The sequence below is a fragment of the Gouania willdenowi genome, chromosome 14 (genome assembly GCF_900634775.1).
Source record: "Gouania willdenowi chromosome 14, fGouWil2.1, whole genome shotgun sequence".
Classification (NCBI taxonomy): Eukaryota; Metazoa; Chordata; class Actinopteri; order Blenniiformes; family Gobiesocidae; genus Gouania; species Gouania willdenowi.
The window spans coordinates 1,272,648-1,295,079 of NC_041057.1; the positions used below are offsets into that span (position 1 = coordinate 1,272,648).

General features: G+C 37.1%; 2 protein-coding genes across 2 annotated transcripts; both read right to left on the reverse strand.

Annotated features, from left to right (window-relative positions):
* Positions 1-6,339: 6,339 nt before the first annotated feature.
* LOC114475937 (ATP-sensitive inward rectifier potassium channel 1-like) lies at positions 6,340-9,708 on the reverse strand. The gene is given in 3 exon segments (XM_028467153.1): positions 6,340-6,843; positions 6,845-7,496; positions 9,665-9,708. Coding segments are annotated over 2 exon segments (1,149 nt in total). The 5' UTR covers positions 7,490-7,496; positions 9,665-9,708.
* Positions 9,709-11,015: 1,307 nt separating this feature from the next.
* Positions 11,016-22,024, reverse strand: LOC114475647 (FAD-dependent oxidoreductase domain-containing protein 1-like). The gene is made up of 11 exons (XM_028466632.1): positions 21,751-22,024; positions 20,886-21,106; positions 18,603-18,713; positions 16,611-16,729; positions 15,065-15,159; positions 14,900-15,001; positions 14,745-14,821; positions 13,671-13,825; positions 13,183-13,312; positions 13,009-13,113; positions 11,016-12,128 (listed from the first exon to the last, which is right to left on the reverse strand). The coding sequence occupies exons 1-11, from the start codon at positions 21,902-21,904 to the stop codon at positions 11,874-11,876; spliced, it is 1,524 nt and encodes a 507-aa protein (XP_028322433.1). The 5' UTR covers positions 21,905-22,024; the 3' UTR covers positions 11,016-11,873.
* Positions 22,025-22,432: the final 408 nt, after the last annotated feature.

Genomic DNA, 22,432 nt, shown 5'->3' on the forward strand with positions numbered 1-22,432 from the left:
TTCAGTTAGGGGGGAAAGTCTCAACAAAAGTTAAACTGTTGATGAAAAACATTAGTTTTTCAGTTCAGTTCTGAATTTAATTATTAAGATTTTATCTTGTGTGTGTGTGTGTGTGTGTGTGTGTGTGTGTGTGTGTGTGTGTGTGTGTGTGTGTGTGTGTGTGTGTGCGTGTGCGTGTGCGTGTGCGTGTGCGTGTGTGTGTTTTTCTTGCAGTTATGTTTTTCCCTCTATTTCTCTATTTTTTATTTTCTCAATGTTTTCTCTATATTTCATTTGTGTTGTTTATCATCACAGTTGTGAGCTCTTCTGTCTCATTGATGCCACGGTTCAGTTTAAATCATATAAATGAAATAAGTCTGATGCCTGGGAGCTGAACGCTCACACTGTCAAAGCACATCTACAGTAACAGGCCTGATGTGTATTAGCTCATGGTATATGGTGGAGCGTGCGCTCACAGGCTGCTCTTTGACCTGAAGGTGACACAATCTGAGCTAATGCCTCTAAAAGCATCATGGGAGCTTTATTCTTTTAATGCCATCAAGATTTTTCAAAATAAAATGACAGCTAGGGCCTGATTTAAGCTGTTTTTTTGTTTCTGTGATTATAAAAGTGCTGGGATTTCAGTCCATGTTTCACACACTGGTAAAGTCTACGTTTCCTGTGATTAATTCATGTTATAGAGTAACATTATCAGAGGTGGGATAAATAAATCTGATTTGGAAGCACAACAGCTTGAGGAGAAGCAGGAGTCTGTGATCTCTTATCAGCGTTATTATCAGAAGGGTAACAATCCATCAATTAAGGATCAATATATCCATAAAGTCTGAATCTGTGGTAACTACATTTATTTATTAATCTGAATAATATCCACTGTTATCCAGGAAGTTTACTATTATGAGTCATCTTAAAGATGGAAATCCTGGCTTTAATCAGAAATAAAATGGTTCAAAGTGACCAAAAATGGTGGAAAATGTGGTGAAATGGGATTTTAAAAAACCCAGAAATTGGTTAAAAGTTGCAAATTACAGTGAACAAAAGCAGAGAGAAAAAGTGGTAAAAAAGAGGGTTCAAAGTGTCAATGTTACAAAACAAATGAGTTTAAACTGGCAAATAATGGACATTACAAATGGTGAATGTGGTTAAATTGGCAAAAAATCGGCATGAAATATGATGAAAAGAGGTTAAAAGTGACAATAATAGGTCAACATGTGACATTAGGTAAAAAAGTGGTGGAAAGGGTTTATAAGTGCTGAACATGTCAAAAAGTTGTTGAAATGTGATGTAGAAATGTCAGAAATGGGAGAAATGTAGCAAAAATACATTAAAAGGAGCAAAAAATATTGAAAGAAAAAGTGATGAAAATAGGTTAAAATATGGTAGAGTTGTAGAAAAATTGTAAAAATAAGCAAAAATTGGCTGTAATTGTTCAAAAATATATTCTTAGTTTCTTGAAGGCATTTGGTGGCCCCCTCCCAGTGTCTTGCAATGCCAAATGGGGTCCCGACCCTAGGGTTGAGAACCCTTGGGTTAAGCAACAATCCCATCAAATAGATGGAAACTCAAACTATTGATCAGCATCTTGAGTTACTGTCAAGGTCATGAAAGGTATGAGGATAAGGAGGATAAGACTCGTCTGCTAAAGAGGAGAAGTTAGGTGTAGCTAGCGCATAAACTAAATCTATTTAATAAAAAAACTAAGTCTAAAATCCAAAGCTTACAAAGTCCACACCCACTCCAGAGAAGAGAAAACTAGACAAATCCATCAAAGAACTGATAAAAACAGAGAACACAAAAGACAAATCAAATAAGGACATCTTAAGTAGTGCAGGGAGGCCATCGGGAGATGAGGAACACCTGAGTGGAGACAGGAGGGAGGCACGTAAACACTGACGACACTGGGACTCTCACATACAGATGCAGCGAACACAAGGCGTGAAATACATCAACGACTAAACGACATAAGACACCTCAAACTAGAACAACGCCCACTGGGTTTGAACCCACAACTCTAAAGCTAGGCTCAGATGAAATCAAGTGGCTCGTGTGTGCGTGTGTGTATACCTGTGTGTGTTCTGTCTTTGTTCAAACAATGGTGTTAAAATACTTTGATAAAGTCGTCTCAGTCTCTTCCTCACATCTGTCACATCTGGATTTAGCTGAAAGCTCCCTGAGGAATGACACCAACGCAGCTGCTTCTCTCACTTTCATCCTCTTCTCTTATTGTTCCTGTTTATTTTTGGAGCTTCTCACCATCAAAGCCACACCGATCAGTATTTTTAGCCCTGTCAGCACTTTGTCCTTCTCAAGGGAAGCAAATCTCGGCCAAATGATCCCACGTTTGAGACCCAACAATGAAGTTATTAACACACAGTCCACCACTGATGTGTTGGCTTATAATGATCTACAAACCAAGCATGTCACCCATGGGGGGTTAACACCCACACTTTCATAACAGAGGGATTGATTATAGAAAATGTATTGGTCCAGTTATATTGATTGAATGGTGATCAGCCAATCACAGCCAGTTATTTGACGAACGTAAACAAAGAGTTAACAGTGATGAGTAAAGTGACAGTAAAAATGAGTAACAGGTGGCAAAAAATGGTCCAAAAGTGGCAAAAACGTGGCAAGAAAAGAGTGGAAAGTGACTAAAATGGACTAAAAACAGTCATGAGTGGCAATAAAATGACAAAAAAGAGGAACCAGGTGGTGTGTAACGGCTAAAAGAAGCTTAAATGAGCAAAATGTGGCAAACAATAGAGAAAAATGGCAAAAATATGGAACAAAGAGGCTAAATGTAGTGAAAAAATGTATTATTTATTGGGCCAAGGGTAGTTTATTAGGACAAAAAGTTGCAAAAAAAAAAAAAAATGGTTAAACAATTGACAAAAATTGGATAAAAGTGTAAAAAAATAACTTGCAAAAAATGGACAAAAATTAGGAAAAAGGGACATTTATTGGTAAAAGGAGCTAAAATCTGAAAAAACAAAAAATTCTAATTTTTTGGAAAAGGGGCAAAAATGGGACAAAGGAAGTTGCAAAATGACCAAAGAAAAAGGTAAAAAAAGGGGTTAAAAAGTTTCCACATTTTAAGGTTTTCTGGGGGAATAATAATTAAAATGAAGACATAAAGAACCACATGTTGAGAATCACTGACTTAATAACATCATGGTTTTAGTAAATGAATTTAATAAACTAAATTGACAGTTGACGGTTGCCCCACCCTTAGAACACCCTCACTTTTAAAAGAGCTGCTCAACCCCTGATGTTTCTATTTTAAATAAAACATTCTGTCCTTTTGGTTTTACATTCATCCAGGTCACCTTTCAAAATAAACCTCCAGTACAGGAAGTGTTTTACTGTGGAGGTAGATGCATTATTCAATCCAAAAAAACCAAAGCGCTTTAAAACTTTTTTCACTTCAATCAAAGTTCAAACGCAATTTACACAGCAGAGCATTAACACAGGAACACACTTTTTTTTTGATTGAAAATATTCTTTGGCTTGATTTTTTTTTTTTCATTAAATGGAATTTTTTTTTTATTTATTTATTTTTTTAAATAAAATATTAAGACACAAACGTACTACCCATAATAGGGCCCAAATACAAAAAACATGACTTCAATAAAAAAACAAAAAACATTTTCAATACAATTATTTCGGTCTCATATATTTTTTTTGCATTTGAACAATTTTTTCTTTGATTAAAAATATTTATTTTTGATTGAAAATAATTTTTGGATTGAATAATAAAGACACAAATCTACCTCCATATTTTACTGTAACTCAGACACATTTTAGTCAGTGAACTTTTTTAGTGTGACGTCGCCCTCTAGTGGAAACATTATTACCTGCAGCCTTGGTTGATAGATTGATTTATCTCCATTTCATTATTGTTTATTTTCCTTCTTAAACTAGTAGTTTTGTTAAAATACTTTATTAGACAAAATGATAAGAGAATCATGATAATAATAAACGATTACGTGTTGGTGTTTAACAACAATGACAAAAAAAATGGTGTGTTTATACGGTTAAAGGATAAAATGGTTTCATATTCTTTTAAAATGTTTTTAATTCAACCTTCTTTTTTTTTAATTAACAAACAAACGCTTAAATAGAAACGAAAAATAAAGCTACAAAACCTGATAAAATTGTATTATTCAAAACATAATTTTCAGTAGCTGTTTGAGTCTATTATTAAAAATATTTACTATAAATCGTTTGTTTCCATCCAAATCACAAAGAATGTAAAAATTACAATATTTTATATTTTAATTAAATGATTATTTGCTAATTTATCATTTAAAAAAACTGTATTTTATTTATTTATTTATTTATTATTTTTAATATTCTACTTCTCTCATTGATTGGTTAACTTATTCCCGCCTTCAACCACCTGTCCACCTAGCAACCGTTACTAAGCACCGCCTGGTCGAGGTAAAAAAAAAAGGATAAAAGGCGGATTTTGTAGCTTTAAAAAATGCTATTTCATTGGAAGCTAAACTAGCGGCTAAAGATTTACGAGCGAAGACAAAAGAAAATGAATTTTATAAGACAAAACAAGGATTTATAAAGTCAGAGTTCAAACACAGCGACGGAAATGACGACAGTTAATGAAGACGACCACCGAGCACGAGGCTCAGGTGAGGAAAATCAAGGTTTGATGACGTCAGGACACCTGAAAAACGGAAAGGTGAGGTAAAACTAACACGAAACACGAAAACACAGTACGTAACGATGAATTGACTATTTGACGTCATGTTTAGGTAAAATTGATGTTTTCATTTGGTTTATTTATCAAATACCGACGCCTAAAAAACATAAAAACAAAAAAAGCATAAACCTAACCATAACTGTGACAAAATGGTATAAATGTAACGATATCGCCTTCACATTTTTGTCTATTTTCGGCAGAAAATTGTCGAAAATGTTTCATACTCTTAAATGCAGGGATAATTTAATAATAATAATGTTTACTTGAGTAACTTTATCTTCTTTTTTTGGTAATGACAGTAAGAATGAAGAAGTCAGTGCATTTTTGTAGAGTAAGGCTTTATTCCAGCTAAAGATGTTATAGTTTCCCTGAGATGTGTTGGTGTTACAGTCACTGCTGAAGTACAGATTCATGAGGTGGAGTACCACACACACACACACACACACACACACGTGGAGTTTAAGAACAAATAATGAGGATTTAACACCTATGTTTTACTACCTCAACTTTTAAAACAGGCACTTCTCCACAAAACCGAACTCAGGTGCTAATAATTCTTAAGAAGTATCCAACTATTCTTCATTTTCTAGGCGTCAAAACTAGGGATGTCCAACGCTATCGGCCCACTAATGTGAACAATCAATCATATCTGTTTATCCGCGTATTCCTGCAGCATGATGTGCTCATTCAGCTAGTATTGTAGCGGACATTGGTCCCATGATTTCCCATCATGCATGAGTAAGGGTGTAAGAAAAAATCAATTTGGCAATATATTGCGATATTTACCACGCAAATATTGTATCACTACAAAAAATGTTCAAAAGAATTTTTTAAATCATGCTTTTTAGCGACAAAAAAAAAAATCAGTTATTGTCGCTAACATCTGCTTAGCACGTAAACTCCAGGTCACTAAGTGTCAGTGAACGCACCATCAGACCTCATTAAACTACCTCACTCCTCAATTTATTTTAGCTGGAAGTTGATTGCACTTTATTTTCATAAAACATACTGAACACTTTTATACATGTATGTCGTTACTTTAAAAAAAAATAATTTAAGAACTTATCAGAATCTGTTGTAGAAGCAAAAGTTTAACTTTTTGAAAAATGTAATTTGACAGTTTGATAAACGTACCACTTGTTTTTTAATATTGGTACTTGAATTACAGTTAGTTTTATAACTTAAATGCATTGCATTTCATACTATTTAGTACTTGTAAAGGTGACATTTTTAATTATTGATTTATTGATATATCGCGATGTGTATCGTAGTGTTTGATCCGCTCTGAGAGCGCTTGTGTTCACAGTGAACCTAATTGCGCTAGACTAAGATTAGAAACTCTCCGATACCGACAGAAACGATCACTCTAGAATTTACCATTTGATCTGCTCAAAACTTTGTTTGCGTGTTCACACCGACCAAACGAGATGGATTATAAGAGCAAACAAATACACTTTAAATGCTCTAGGATCCTAAGGGTTGGACAATAACTGCGAAAAAGCTAATGTCGGACATCCCTAGTTAACACTTGGTTGTAGTTCTTCTTGGGGTTATCCAACATTTTGCTGCTGAGAAGCAAAACGTTTCATCACACAGTTTGGGATGATGTGTTCCGATGAGGAGTTTTACATTTTAGTGACGTCCACAGAGTCGGGAATGTCGATCACTTGGAAGCCCAGGTTGTCAATCCCTCGCTTCGTCAAGTTATTGTGATTTTCCTCATTGTTGCTATTGTGTTTTTTTTGGTCAGCTTCGGTCTCGAAGCAGTTGGCGCAATGCGGCACCGCAACCCGAACGCTTTTGGAGAAGTTGGAGAAGTCCACGTAGTATTTCCCCGTCTTTGTGCGTGTGATAATGGGCAGGAAGTTGTAGCCCCACTGGATCTCTTGTGGAATGTAGGAGGTGCGTACTTGGCAGGAGGAGCTTGTGGACTCGGCCGTCCCGTCCAGAAACACCACCAGCTCAAAGTCCTGCTGGGGGAGCGTGTCCGCGGAGAGCTTGTAGAAAGGACTCGAGCGGTCGATCACGTGATAGAGGGTCAGCGGGCAAACAAAAAACAGGTTGTCTTTCCCTGCATCAACGGCAAAGTCGATGTCTACTTGGTCCAGGATGACGGTCTCTCCATCGGGTTGTAGTTGTTGTCTTCAGCAGCTTTCCGTAAATCTGGCTACCGATCAATAAGGTCTTCCGAAGGTTGGCCACCCTGATCAAGAGGCACAGACTTCCTTTTTTCAAGCAGATGGCCGCCGTGTCGCTGAAGGTGACCGTCTTCGCCCGCTTTTTGGGCAAAGAGATCTTGGCCAAGATGACACCACACATGAAACAATTGATGAAGACCCCAACCAGCGACTGGACCACGATTAACGCCACAGAGCCTGCACAGTGTCCAGTCAGTGCCCGGCCTCCGTACCCGATGGTGGTCTGGGTTTCTAACGAATACAGGAACGCCGTGGTGAGGCCGTTGACATTGTCTATACACCGGAGGTGTCCGTTTGTGCGGTTCTGACCGCTCAGGTCCCCGTTGTTCTTGGCGATCCAGTACCAGAGCAAGCTGAAGACAAACCAGCTGCCCATGAACGAAGCCACAAACAGAAGGATCACAAAGCGCCAGCGAATCTCCACAAAGGTGGTCCAGAAGTCCAGCAGGTACGCAAAGTGGTTGCTGTATTCAACGTTGCCCAACTCAATGTTGCAGTGGCCGTCTTTGGTGACCAGGCGTGTTTTTGGGTTTGGGTGTCCGGCTGGCTGGATGTGACCCTGGAGCAGCTGGAACATCCTGGAGCTGCAGAAAGATGCAAGAAAAAAATACAGATTCATCACATAAAGGTCTGTTATGACCATATTGTCCATAAGAAAACAATAAACGTTCATTAAAAAGATTCTTAACTGTCGCACAAAGGGAGCGCAGAGCTCCTCCAAGATCCGAATCTCCTCTTTTTTCCAGGTATTAATAGTTATCTGGATCAATGTATTCATAATCATTCACACTTTAAAGGCGGAACAATAATAACCATACAGTTGGTTACAATGTTTAGACACGCCCATTTTTTCAAAATATTGCAATGAAATACGCAATCTGGACCTGATCCGACTGAAACTTGGTGGGAAAATTGAAAAACCAACTCCACATAAGTGAGTCAAATTTAATAAAGGTCTGTCAATTACAGAAATATGATTTTTTTGAAATTTCTCCAATAATGAGATATTTTTTTCGAATTTTGAACTGTCCAGAATTATGGAGGTTGATTTGTGTCTTTATTATTCAATCAAAAAAATGTTTTTTTGATTGAAAATGTTTTTTGATTGAGATAATCTTTTTTGTATTTGGGCCATATTATGGCTAGTACATTTGTTTCTTCATTATTAAATCAAAAAAATAAAACATTTCAATAAAAAAGACTTTTTATCTCCATCCAGAGACGGTATATTAATCTGGATCTCCCTCTAACATGTAATGGAATCTTCAATGGCTTAAGGTTAAAATCTGTGAAATACTTTTGCTAACAAACAAAAAATAAACACAAATGAAAATTCATTTATTACCTCGTTGGCGGAGTAAAATAATAATTCTGTTACAACAAAATCGTCTCAAAGGTGCGTTATGAAATATAAATATTGTTACAAAAATACTGGTAAACGTTTGGTACGATAAAAAAAAAAACATAATGGAATAAAATGACAAAAAATAAATCAATGATGTTTACAAAATAAAATGTCCATTACAAAAAGAAGATTTGTCTTAAAAAATAGTTTAAAAAATGAGATAATCATCACTATGGGAAAATTAAAGTATGTTAGGACAAATGTAAGTTTTGAAGGTTAAAAACTGGCCTCTTTCACGTCAGACAGAACCACATTCTCCTCCTCACGCCCAGCATGGAGTTACTGACCAACAGGTACCATGTGGTCACTGTGAGCGTTACATAACAGCCATGTTCCTTTGTTTGTTTCTCATAAAACTCTTAGATAAACTTGTGACTATTTTCTCAGCAGTCGTACATTTTATTTTTTGAAACTTTAGTTCATTCATGAGACATTTACAATAAAAATAGACATATTATTAAATAATATATTCATAAAATATACATGTATATGTGATACAAACAAAAAAAAACTTAAAATAGTTTTTTTCATCTGTTTGTCTGGACTATATATACATCCTTATGAAATGAATAATTCCAGCATGTTAATTTTGTCTTCTTTTTTAGAATATTATGTTAAGGTTTTATTCAGGTTTTATTTATTTATTCAGACAACTTTTTTAAGCAAATTAAGGAGAATACATTTCAAAGTACATTTCTTGAAAAAAAGTTGTATATGAAAATATATATATCTTAGTTATTAGTAACGTAATAATTAATATAAATATAATCAATGTTGGAAATAGGGCTGGGCAATATATCAAAATTTAAGATATATTGAGTTTTCTATTTTGGTGATATAGAAAATTACAATATCGCTTATATCGAGATATATATATTTTATAGCTCATTTTGTCACTGCTTTCACTACTTCTCAGAACATGAAAAGCTCTGTTAGATGGATTTCTGATCCTGTTCTATCCCAGACCTTCCCCTAAACAAGCCACACTATACAGAACTCACTCACACGTGCTGTCCCTTAGAGGAGAAAAAGCCAAAAGAAGAACATATTGTGCAGCTGATTGTTAATAAATGAGCCTGTGTAGCATTTTTCATCAGCAAATTTAACCCAGAAATGTTTTTATGGTCTGACTTTGAGTTAAACATGTTGAGGTTTATATCCTATATCACCATTTTAAGAAAAAATATAAAGATGTAAGTTTTAAGGTCATATCGTCCAGCCCTAGTTGGAAAGTAAAAAGTGCGTTTAATACGTCAGGTTTGAAGATTTGAGCTGAGTGTTGTTAGTGTATGTGATCAGTGATAATGTGTGTTTGAAGATGTAAAGAGAAGTTGGAGGTGTTTTTACCTGCTCAGTCAGTGCTCTCTGGGTCTCTGCTGCTGGGACCAGTTCACACTCCTTCTGGGGCCACTTTTCTTTCCATGGAGGCGTTGGAAAGATTTTAATCCACAGTGAAATGTCCTAATCCCAGCCACATGTCGCCGCAGATTTACAGCCCTGGGAGCGCTGAGGAACCCACGAACCTTTGGAGGTTCTTCTGTGAGGCAGAAGGTTTGTCCATGCGAGGGGGGGCCAGAGGGGCCGGGCACTCACGCTCCTTCAGGCCTCACAAAGGGACCCCTCCATTCCCCCACCATCCAAAGCTGCCCTCACATTAGCATTAAAATGAAATGCTCTGAGCCAAACTATGTGAGTGGTCAGGACTGTACTCCACTAACACCACTGGATTCACGTTTACTAAACCATTAACGCACCACAGGAGTTCATTCACTTTGATTTTATGGCCTTAGCCTCACTTATCATTCAGTCCAAAGCACTGATTTATCAGGACAGAGATGTTTATGACGTGAAAAACAATTGTGTTACGGGGAAAATTGTTTGTCCAGCGTATCAAAAATAAGTCTGTTACAGTAAAATAAATGGCAAAAATTGTCCGCATACAAAAGCAAATGTGTGTTACGACTAAGGCTGGAAGATATATCGAGTTTTCTATTCTGGTGATATAGAAAATGACAATATCGATATTAATTACCCTTAAAATGACAGTACGATAAATAAATGGTCACTTCTAAAACACTAAGATGGACAGTACCTCTGCCATATATATATGGAAATCCTTGTTTTAATCAAAAATAAAATGGGTTAAAAGTGACCAAAAATGGTGGAAAAGGTGGTGAAATGGGATTTTAAAATCCACAGACATTGGTTAAAAAGTTGCAGAGTGGGTAAAAATAGACAAAAAAAGTGGTGAAAAAGGGTTCAAGTGTCAAAATTGGAACAATTAGTTTAAACTGGCAAATAATGGGCATGATAAAAGGTGAATGTGGTTAAATTGGCAAAAATAAGCATGAAATATGGTGAAAAGAGAATAAAAGAGGTGGAAAGGGTTTATAAGTGCAGAAAATGTCTTGAAAGTGGGAAAAAGTTGCAGAAAATGCATTGAAATTTATTGTAGAAGTGTCAGAAATGGGAGTAATGTAGCAAAAATGCATTTAAAGGAGCCAAAATATGGCAAGAATGATGTAAATTGGTTAAAATATGGTGAGTTTGGTGTGAAAAAAGGTAAAAAATAAGCAAATGGGCTAAAATTGTTAGTTTATTCCTTGTTTCTTGACCCCAAGGTTGAAAACCCCTGGTTTAAAGTGTATGGATCTTTTTAAAGCAAATGTCATAAAGGGAAGAGTCACAATACTTTGGGCTGGTTTAAAATCCTTTATTTGAGGTCAGTGGAGGTCAAAGGTCAGTGAAAGTTCTCGTCGTGTTTCCCCTGAGATGACCTGAACCACACGGTGAAAATTAAGTTTCAGTTTCGAGTCAGAATAACAGAAACCTGACTTTCCCTGATATCCAGCTCACATTAGACGTAAGGCTGGTACACCCTGTATACAGGAGGGGTCCCCAACCACTGGGTCGTGGGCCAATACCGGCCCCTGGACTTTAGTACCGGGTGGAAAAGATTACTTTTATTTCTTTCTTTGTATGTTCTGATAATTGTATTTTAAAAAAAAAAAAAAAAGGAACTTCTACATTTTCACCACTTGACTGTATTTTATCAGTGCCAAAGTGACGCACGCAGACGCCGCCGCAGAGTCACATAAACACGCCCCCAGGAGTGTGTGCTTATGAATATAATCAGTATTCTGGGAAAACATTTTCATTCAAAACATTGAATTTGGAATTTAATCTTGGAATTTTGAGAAAACATTTTAGTAAAAAAGATAAATAGTAAAAAGAATTTGTTCCAAAGATGAATAATTTAAATTATTTGTTTCTCACAAAAAAGTCAGAATTTAATCTTAAAATAGAAAAACAACTTCCGCGAGCGTGTGCTTATGAATATAATCAATATGCTGAGAAAAACTCAAAAATGATTTATTCAAAACATTTTTGTAAAAAAAATTAGAAAATAAGTGAAAAGAATTTGAAAGATTCAAACTTCAATGATCATTTTGTTTAAAAATCCAAATTTGGTCAAAATTTTGCCCAAATACTTTAAGAGCCCACAACTGTTTTTGTGGCACTAATCCTCCTCCATACACAGATTGTAACTAATCCTTCACACGATGTTCCTCTCCATCACCGGCTCCTGCTTCATGATCCGTCTGAAGCTGAAGGCGCTCAGGTCCAGCGTCTGGTACTTCCCGTTCAGGATGAGCTCGGCCACGGCGCGGCCCACGGCGGGCGAGTGCTGCAGGCCGTGGCCGCTGAAGCCCGTGGCCAGATACATGTTTCTGATGTTAGGGTGGAGGCCGATGATGCCGTTCTGGTCGAAAGTGTTGTAGTCGTAGAAACCTGCCCACGAGCTGCACACCTGCAGAGGAGGAAACACATCATTAAAGGACGGTTCAGACGGCCATGTTCCCCCTCCTCTGGGAATATTAACTATTATTTTGGTTTTTTCTCTTTTTGGCATGGATATGCATTCATGTTGTGCTTTTGTTTGTTTTTGCAGTTTTCTTCTATTGACATTTTGTTTATCGATTCATTTTGTGTTTTCATCATCAGAAATACAAAACGACCCAAAAAATACACAAAACCATACAAGAATACACAACAAGACAGAAAAACATAGTAAACAACAACAAATTCTAGACAAAAACCCACAAAACGACGACATAAACAAACAAAAAAATCAAAGAAAAAAGACAGAATGAGGACAAAAATACTCAAAATGAATCCAAGACCACTCAAAAAAAGCAGAAAATGACTAAAAGAAATGCAAAAAACCCAAAAATGCCTGCAAAACCATACAAGAATATACAAAACTACAAATTCAGACAACCCACAAAACAACAACAAAATCAGAGACAAAATGACAAAAATACTCCGAAAATGACTCGAAATGTATAAAATGACTAAAGGAAATGCAAACAACCACAAAAATAAACAGACAAAATGTATTAGTAAATACACATTATGAAAACAATAACTTATGTAGTTTCCTGTGTAAATGCTCTGTTTTTTGCAGTTTTCTTTTATTGATATTTTGTTTATTTATGGAGTCACTTTTGTGTTTTTGTTTTGCTCTGGTGTGTTTCTGAAGCCATTTTGTGTTTTTATGGAGTAGTTTTGTGTTTATTTGGTGGTGTTTTTGGAGTGATTTTGTGCATTCTGTCGTCATCAGGTGGTCTGATAATAATTGTAACTTCCTGCCTAATGTTGGTGAACGTTCAGAGCTGACGAAGCCTCACCTTCAGCTTCTCAAAGGCTGGAACTCTGGAGGCCAGCGAGGGCCACACGTTCTCCTCAAAGAACTGATGGTCCACCTCCAGGTCTCCCACGTCTGGCTCCTTGCTCTGCAGACACAGGGGTCAAAGGTCACACGAACCGCTCACGTGTTCCTGTGATGGGCTGGAGGCACCGACCTCCTCCGGTGACGCTCCGCAGATGTAGTTGCCCCCCAACCCCTCCCTCCTGAAGTAAACGCCTGAGTAGTCGATGAGGAAGGGCGAGTCCAGGCCTGGACCATCGGGACAGTGGACCACAAACACAAACCTGCAGAAGAAGAAGAACTGGTAATCATCACAGTTGGTGACTCCATTTTACATCAACATCAACTATTACAATTACACGCTTCAGAAAAAGCTACACATCTGTTTACAGTTTTTAGAACCAGTCACAAGATAACACGATGACCAGTTGACACGTAACAGCAGGCATTTTAAAATTTAGTGTGTAATTATAAACAAATTGTTTTATTTTAAATGTTAGGTTTATTTTAACAATTTTTTTTTTAATTCCAGAGTAATTGGAATTTTTGTGATATTTTTCTTTTAAAGACATGATCCTCTTCTTCACTCCATATATAAAGTGTGTGTGTGTGTGTGTGTATGAATCCCAGAGTGTGTCCCACCTCTTGCGAGGCTCGACGGGCAGAGGAATCTCATTAATTCCGTATCCGACCCCGACCTCCAGCATCTCCGTCAGCTTCCCTGAAAACGCCCCCGCCGCGTTCACCACAATGGCACATTCCACAGGCTGATACTCCAGACTGTTGGGCATCTGAACCTGATGCACACACACACACACACACAACTCAATGTAGAACGGACATAGGCAACAGGTGGCCCTCAGCCTAATTTAGAGCGGTCACCAAAGTAAACACACAAAAAGAAGTACAAAAGGAACAAAGAAATACACAAAACGACGACAACAATTCAGACAAAAACACACTAAATGACAACAAAAAAACTGAAAAAGAAAAGAAAAACACACAAAATGACAACAAAAATGCAGAAAATTACTAAAAGAAATGCAAAACAACCACAAAAATACACAAAATGACTTCAAAAACATACAAGAATACACAAAACGACAGAAAAATATACTAACAGACAACAAAAACCCACAAAATGATTCCAAAGACGCAGAAAGCTCCAAAGAATGCAAAACAAACACAAAATATACTTAACGACAACAAAAACCCACAAAATGACAACAAAAATACACAAAATCACAGGAAAAACAAAATGACTCCAAAAATGCAGAAAATGACAGAAATGCAAAACGACCACAAAAATACACAAAATTACTGCAAAAACATACAAAATACATAAATATGCTAAACAACAGCATAAACACAAAATTCAGACAAAAACCCACACAATGACATCAAAAATACACGAGACAAAAAGGTGTACAAAACAAAAATACACAAAATGAGTCAAAAAAAATGCAAAACGAACACAATGACTGCAACAACGTACAAGAACACACAAATCAACAAATACACGATGACAAAAACTACATAAAATGAATCAAAAAAAATCAGACTAAAACTCCTTTGTAGTTTCTTGTATTAATGCTCATTATTCTAAATGCTGACGTTAATGTTGATCATGTGGCCTTAGATCAGACACATTATTTTTTAACCTCCACTTTAATAGAAGTTTCCCACATCTGATGTAGAATAACTTTAAGAACTCACCTTAACAGATTTAACGCTCTTCAGAGTCACTTCTTCCCCGTCAGCGTTTCTCAGCACTTGGATGGAATATTTAAAATCTGCAGGAGAAACACATGGACTAATGTTTCTGTGTTAGGTCAGGCACTGATGTTGGATGAAAAGGCCTGGTTCCCTACCTGTGACCTCCCCGTGGCACTGAATGACCCCCATGGAGAGGGCTTTCCTCCTGAAGGCATTCAGCAGCATCCACGGGTCCAGCCAGCCCTCATTCTCCAGCCCTGAGACGCCACACACAGAGTTAGTGTGTGTGTGTGCGTGTGTGCGTGTGTGTGTGTGCTCACCATATGAAGCCAATACGACACCATCAGTGTTTATCCAGGGAAACTTGTGTTTGAGCTGAGACGCAGACAGGAGACGAACTTTAGCTCCAGCATCACTGAAACCACATGATCACAAAGCTCCAATCACAACGTGTGTGTGTGTGTGTGTGTGTGTGTGTGTGTGTGTGTGTGTGTGTGTGTGTGTGTGTGTGTGTGTGTGTGTGTGTGTGTGTGTGTGTGTGTGTGTGTACACGTGTGTGTGGGGATGGACTGGGACAAAAATGCAGTCCTTGCATTTAGGCTGCGTTCACACTGCAAACCTGACATGATTTTTTGTTCATCCGTTCACATGACCATTTAAAATGTATCAGAGTCCAGTGTGAACGGTTTGTGGTTCCAATCTGAGCCACATGTTGACGCGTTTGTCTCTGAGTTTTTGTGCCGTGGAGCCAGAGAATGAATGATCAGGTGCAGAGGACGACGAGGAGATAAAAAAGAGACAAATATTTAGTTTTGGCGTTTTGTGCTGATTTGCTTTTAAATAGGTTCGACAGACATTAGGTATTTATATTGGAGCCTGACCTCAAACCCATAATTAAAACCTGTTATGTCAACATCAGATCAACACGTGTAGACAGTGGATCTATTTACACAATCAATGTATCAAATCTAAGGATGATCCATGTTCTTGTGCAGAAAAAGAATTGATTTAACAGTGGATGCGTTCGTTCTGTCCCTGTCTGTTCCCATCACTGACATCACTCTCTCACTCACTCACTGCTGTCGCTATAAAGTGACGTCAACCGATCAAATGCACATTAAATCCTCCTCCATCGTTCACACTGAGGTCTCATTGATAAAGATCACATCTGTATCTGATTCAGGACCACATATGAAAGTGGCCTGAATCAGATTTGAAAAGGTCAGATATGGGTCGTGTTCACGCTTGACTTCCAAAAAATTGGATTTGGGCCAAATTTTCCTGCAGCGTGAACCCAGGCGTAGTGTCCAGACCAGTCCACTACATCTATAGAGGACACCACCTATAGTAGAACTTCATAAATCTCTGAGGCTACCAAAGTTAGATTAGCAAATATTTATTAAAACCACGATAAAGCTGTGATGAAAAGAGTCCCGTTTTTGCCCCTTTTCAACATTTTTGACACTTTTCAGATTTTACTTTCCCTTTTGCCAATAATATCCCTTTTTTGTACATTTTTGACACTTTTCCATCCAAATAAGTTACCTTTGGCCCAGTAAACACCTTTCCTTTCCAATAAATAGTTTCTTTTTTCCCTACATTTTGTTCCATATTTTTGCCCTATTTCACTATTGTTGGCCACATTTTGCTCATTTAAGCTTCCTTTTGCCCTCACATACCACCTGTTTCCTCTTTTTTGCCCATTTTCTGCCACTCTTCACTGCTTTTGGCTCATTTTGGCAGCTAGCTACACACTGCTAGCCAACGAAGAGTGGCTGGCTGGACCAACTGGACGGAATTTAGAAAATGAAGAAACTCGCACTGCATCGTGTGTGTGTGTGTGTGTGTGTGTGTGTGTACACACACCTCTGGGTCTTGTAGTTCTCCTCCATAATGTGAGCCACGCCCTCACTGGCTAAGAACAGGTATCCTGAGTGGTTGAACTGGAGATCCACTGGGTCTTCATTCAGCACGCCCAGATGTTCCTGACATCACAAACACATGTTAGAAAAGGTGATCAATTTATGTTCATGTTTATATCTGCATTTATCCTCCTAATAAATGTGTAAAGAACATGTTTGTGTTGATGAACAGGGTAGAGATGCTGCTGGAGAGACCACACCTCTGTGGGGGCGTGGGAACACCGGTCTGAGCTTCTCTGCCGAGGATTCTACCCACACAACCACTGGAGCAGAACTCAGAGTTATCTTAACCTGGGTTTTCTAATTCTAGGTTAGTGATGTGGTTTAAAACCTTCCAAGAAAAAACTACATCATGCTTGATCCTCCAGACCACTTAACTCTGCGTTAGTGTAAATGTCATCCTAACGTCCTAATCCTGAGTATGTAGTGCAGCGTTTTTCAACCCGGGGGTCCGTATCACATGTGGGGTCACCTTTAGTGCAACACAACAACAAAAATACACAAAGTGATTACAAAAACATACAAGAATACACAAAACAACAGAAAAAAATATTAAAAAACAAACAAAAACCCACAAAATGATGACAAATATACACAAAATGACAAAACAACAACAAAATGACGACAAAAACATACAAATTTACACAAAGCGACAAAAACAAAAATGCAGACAAAAACCCACAAAACAACATTGAAAAATAAACATGACAAAAAGGTGTCCAAAACAAAAATACACAAAACACAAAATTACTCCAAAATGACTAAAGGAAATTTAGAAAATGGGGTCACTTGAAATGTCTAGTAATTGATTAAAATTTTTTAAAAATGTCATTCTTATCAGGAATTTTTTTAGTTATTCTTTTTTAAAATAAAACACAATCTTAAACAACTGTATTCTATACTTTCACTTTGTAAAATAAACATCTAGTTATTAATAATAAAATGCAGTTAAATATCTGAGCATGCATGGCCAGACTGTCGTACCACATGACATTTGGACACTTTGAATAAATGACAGAAGTCATTTAGTAACTAAGTTACTAAATATCTTTATGCATTTAAAGCTTTTTTTAACTAAAAGAAATGGAGTTGGACAGAATATTTATGGTCACGACATTGACCCACATACAGTGTAACAAACATGATCAAAAAGTAATTCTAGAAAAAAATGTCTTTGGGGTCATCAGTAATTCTTGATATCAAAAGGTTGTGAACCACTGATGTAGTGTGTTCATATTAGATAGTATGAATAGATTTAGTATGTGAGAAACACCAGGATGTATACTATATGGGGACATTTTCTAAGTATGCATGGTGGGCACACTAGTCATACTCAACCGTCCCATGATGCATTGGGAGCTCAATGTAAAATGGTCCTGGGACCAGTTTCAAGCTAAAAAATAAAAGCATTTATTCTTGTCTTCCATTAGTTTTTTTTTAACTCTTTCGTAAATAGTGCTCTTATTTTGAAGTTAACAGGAAGTTTAGTCAGTAGACCAATGGAGGGTCTCTGAAAATGTGTGAATGAAATGTGTCTACGTGAGTTTTATGATCTAATGAGCACATGTTGATATTCTACTTGGTAACTTTCTCACTTCAAATGTTTTCAGAACTTTCAAAGTAAAGGTAGAGAATCAGAGATATTTAGCCTCAGTGTGAACAAGGTTTTTAACGCTGAAGGTTCCAGATGCATCTTGGGAAACTTAGAAGTATACTTCAGTGGGAACGCTCACCATCCTAATCATACTATAGTATATACTCTTTGAGTTTGTAGTGGATACGTTAGTGGGACATTTACAACACAGGGTTAGGGTTGACATAAACACCGTTACAGTTTTAGATTCAGATCAAAGTCCGGTTTGTTCTACTCTGTTTTGTCACTTATTTCACACATTTATTTACTGGCCTCCGTCACATTAGATCAGCTCTGACTCACGTTGATGTTCCTCATGAAGTCGGCCGAGGCCAGAGAGAGGTGGATGTTCTCAGGCAGAGAAAACTGCTGTCGTATCCCTCCTGCAGAGAGCACGGTGGACGCCCTGGAGTACTGAAGACAGAGCATGATCAGAGAACACACAAACTGATTATTACACTCAACGATTACAAAAATAACACTAGGCAAGATACGTATTTCAAAAATGAGAACCTGTGTCTGGATTTGTAAGCAACTTTGTTCTTTTTACTAAATAAATTTAAAGTAATAATGCTGGAAAAACAGAAGACTGACCTTCACCTTAAATATCACACGTTGAAAAGAAATGTTGTTCAATGGTACCAGTCTGAGCACTGTATCTCAATGTGTGGCCAAGTTAGAGAGATAAATGTATTTTTTGTTTTGGCTGAGCTTCGTCGTCCTGAGAGCGTTGAGGTCTCACTTTGTTTACTTTTATGAGGAGTTCTTGACCTTAAATATGACCTTGAGCAAAGGTCAAGGTCACACATTGAAAGGAAATGTTGTTCAATGGTACCAGTACCAAAGTTATAGGGAAAAAAGTATTTTTTTGTGACGTCATGAACCAATCTTTTTACTGGAAGGTCGTACAGCTTCGGTCTCATTAAATAAAATACTCCAGATGAGCTTTTCATAAATGTAAGCATTGAACTTGTACGATAAATATTCGTAGAGATACGGTAATATTTTTTTTTGACGTGACCTTAACCTTGATATTTTGGCTCCAAAAAAGGTCGAATGCACATCCTTGACATTGTCCCTATGAGATGACATATGTGTCATTAGTGCTGTATTAATAGTGTAGGAGGAGTTCTACGACAAATGAGTTGCAGAAGAAAAATAATAATTTCTACGGGAACAATGTATTTGGCACACACGAGAAAAACTATTAATACTAACTTTGAATTGTTTAGTGTATGCGTAGGCATGTCCCGCCCCTCTCAAAGCTAAAGCTAAAGCTAGCCTAGCTAACACGAGGAGAGTTTTTGCTAGCGGTCTGAAACGCAGAAAAAACGCTGGTAAACAACCAAGACAAGTCAAATTCTATGATATGGAAACACTTTGGGTTTAATGATGAAGACTTAGAGCAAAGATACATCACGTGTAACAAGTGTTTTGTTTAGTTTTACATTGTTTTGCACAAAAAATGAATAACTTTTTGGTTTCACAAATAATCATTTGAATAATCGTGATTTCAATTATGACTAAAATAATTGTGATTATAATTTTTTCTCCAATTGAGCAGCCCTATCAATTACTGTGTTCATCTTCATACTAAAGATGAAGTCCATCACTGGCATCGTCCGTTTTTTGTCTTTGGACCAAATTAATGATGTGTGTGTGTGTGTGCGTGCGTTCTGGTGAATCCACCTCAGTGTGTTTTTTAAAGTGAAGGAGGAACACTTTAACCTTTAGACTGAACTCAGGCTCATGTACACTTTACAGTGCTGTCATATCAATCTGATGTCCATAAAAACTGTAAACTGGAGCATATAACTCCCTGGTTGGAAATAAGGATGTAAGAAAAAATCGATTCGGCGATAAATCGCTATATTTCACCGCACGATTATCGTATCAATCCAAAAAATGTCCAAATCGATTTTTTAAATGTTTTTTAACGTAAAAACTATTTAATTGCGCTAATATTAGCATAGCACTTAAACGCCTGGCCACTAGGTGTCAGTGAACGCACTATCAGGCCTTGTTAAACTACCTCACTCCTCTATGACTTTTTATTTTCATAAAACAGACTGGGTATGTTTATAGATATATGTGGTTACTTTTTATTAAAGAGTTTAAGAACTTCACAGAATCAGAATCTGTTGTAGAAGCAAAAGTTTAAACTTTTTTTAAAAATATAATTTAACAGTTTGATAAACATTTCACTTGTTTTTGATGTTGGTTTGAATTACAATTAATTTCCATTTAGTTTAAAAAAAAAAGAAAATCCAATAAATTGTATTTTGTACCATTTTGTACGTTGTAACGGTGAAATGTTTAATTATTGATATTGTGGTATATATCGTATCGTGAGATGCCAGTTGTGAATTGTATCATATCGTCAGATTCATGGCAATGTACAGCCCTAGTTGGAAATGGAAACATCTGGGACAGAATAAAGCCTGATTCCCATGTTTTGGGATTAGAACACATGATGACAAAAAAGGGACTTTCAGTGTGATACTGAACCATGTAATCTGTTGTAAACCTGTTCATTAGATAAATATCATCTGATTCTATCTTATCTTTAGTCAAACTGCTGCTCACCGTGGGGTCTCTCTCCACCACCACGACTCGTACGCCTCCACGCCTGCTTTCCTTCTTCTTCAGCCAATAGGCGATGGACCAGCCGACCACGCCCCCGCCCACTATCACGATGTCGGACATCTCCGGCGGGAGGCCAGGATTGATCTCGAAGGGGGTCCAGCTGCTCCCGGGAAGAGCCTCCGCAGCCTTCTTCCTCATGGCCGACAGGTTAGCCTCCAGCTCTGTAACAAGTGTTCAAACAACAACAAACTCAATGAGTATATACTATATACTATTAGTAAGATAAGCTTTCACACTAAAGAATATCATGCATTTGGAACATACCAGCCAAATTTAGTTTTTCAAAAATCGCTGTTGAAAACATAGACACGTAATATTTTCTAAAACATAAATCTATATATTACAGCATGTAGTTCACAGCATGCCTGTCAAAAGAAGTTTCTTTCAAACAAACAGACAAGTCCAAAATGACAGTATCTATTTATGACCAGCTGTCCGAGACCCACCAGTTGAGAATCGCTGACCTAAAGTATAAACTCCATGTTATTTTGTACAGACTGATCTTAGATTTTATTCAATCAATTATCGTATAATTTCAATCATCAATTATCAACCATCGAATCGGTTGGAAATAAACATCCGTATAATCAATATCAACGACTCTTTATAGATCCTAATAATTATAAATAAGCCTATGCAATTATTATATATAAGCCGATTCATTAAAACCATTGAGGTAGATATGTAGTTTGAATATAATCTTGTTGTGAAAGCTGGAAAACATTGAAAACACGTTAAAATATTTAAAACTCAGTTTTTTTAATGGACTTCTGCCGGTGAGTCCTTCCACTCCAAGCTTTATTACCTTTAAAGATGTCCCTGCGCAGCGGCTTTCCTGAGCTCAAACTCCGGGTCGAAAACCAGCCGCTCGTCCGACAAGGTCGCCGGTTCAACTCCACGCAGCTCGGAGCTCCGAGCACCGGCCGGAGCAGCCCGTGCAGCCGCCGCCACGGCAACATCTCTGCAGGGAAACGATCTACCTAGAGCGGGCGATGCAGAGCGAGCACCGGGAACGCCTGGATTACCGAGAGCATGGCCATTTACCGGACAGAGTCTGACGTGTACCGAAACATGGAGCTCCTCCGGAAACACAGGATGAAACGTGCATTCCTTCACAATAAAAGCACAACAGTCTGACCTACATATACCTGTGACAATTATATTGCTATTACACTATAACAAATCCCCAGTTTAAACACTTTAACATGTAAATAATTATATAAATAACTTTGAATACCCTGCTTTTTAAAGCACATTAGCCTCTCCATTAAGATTTACTGAAATCTAACTTATGTGAAATTCCTTTAATTTTATATGTATTTTTTTGTTTTTACATGTTCAAAAATAAATAAATTAAAAAAAAAAAATTATTTATATATATATATATATATTTATTTTATTTTATTTATTTTTGAACATGTAAAAACAAAAAAATACATATAAAATTAAAGGAATTTCACATAACAAGTTAGAAGATTTCAATAAAA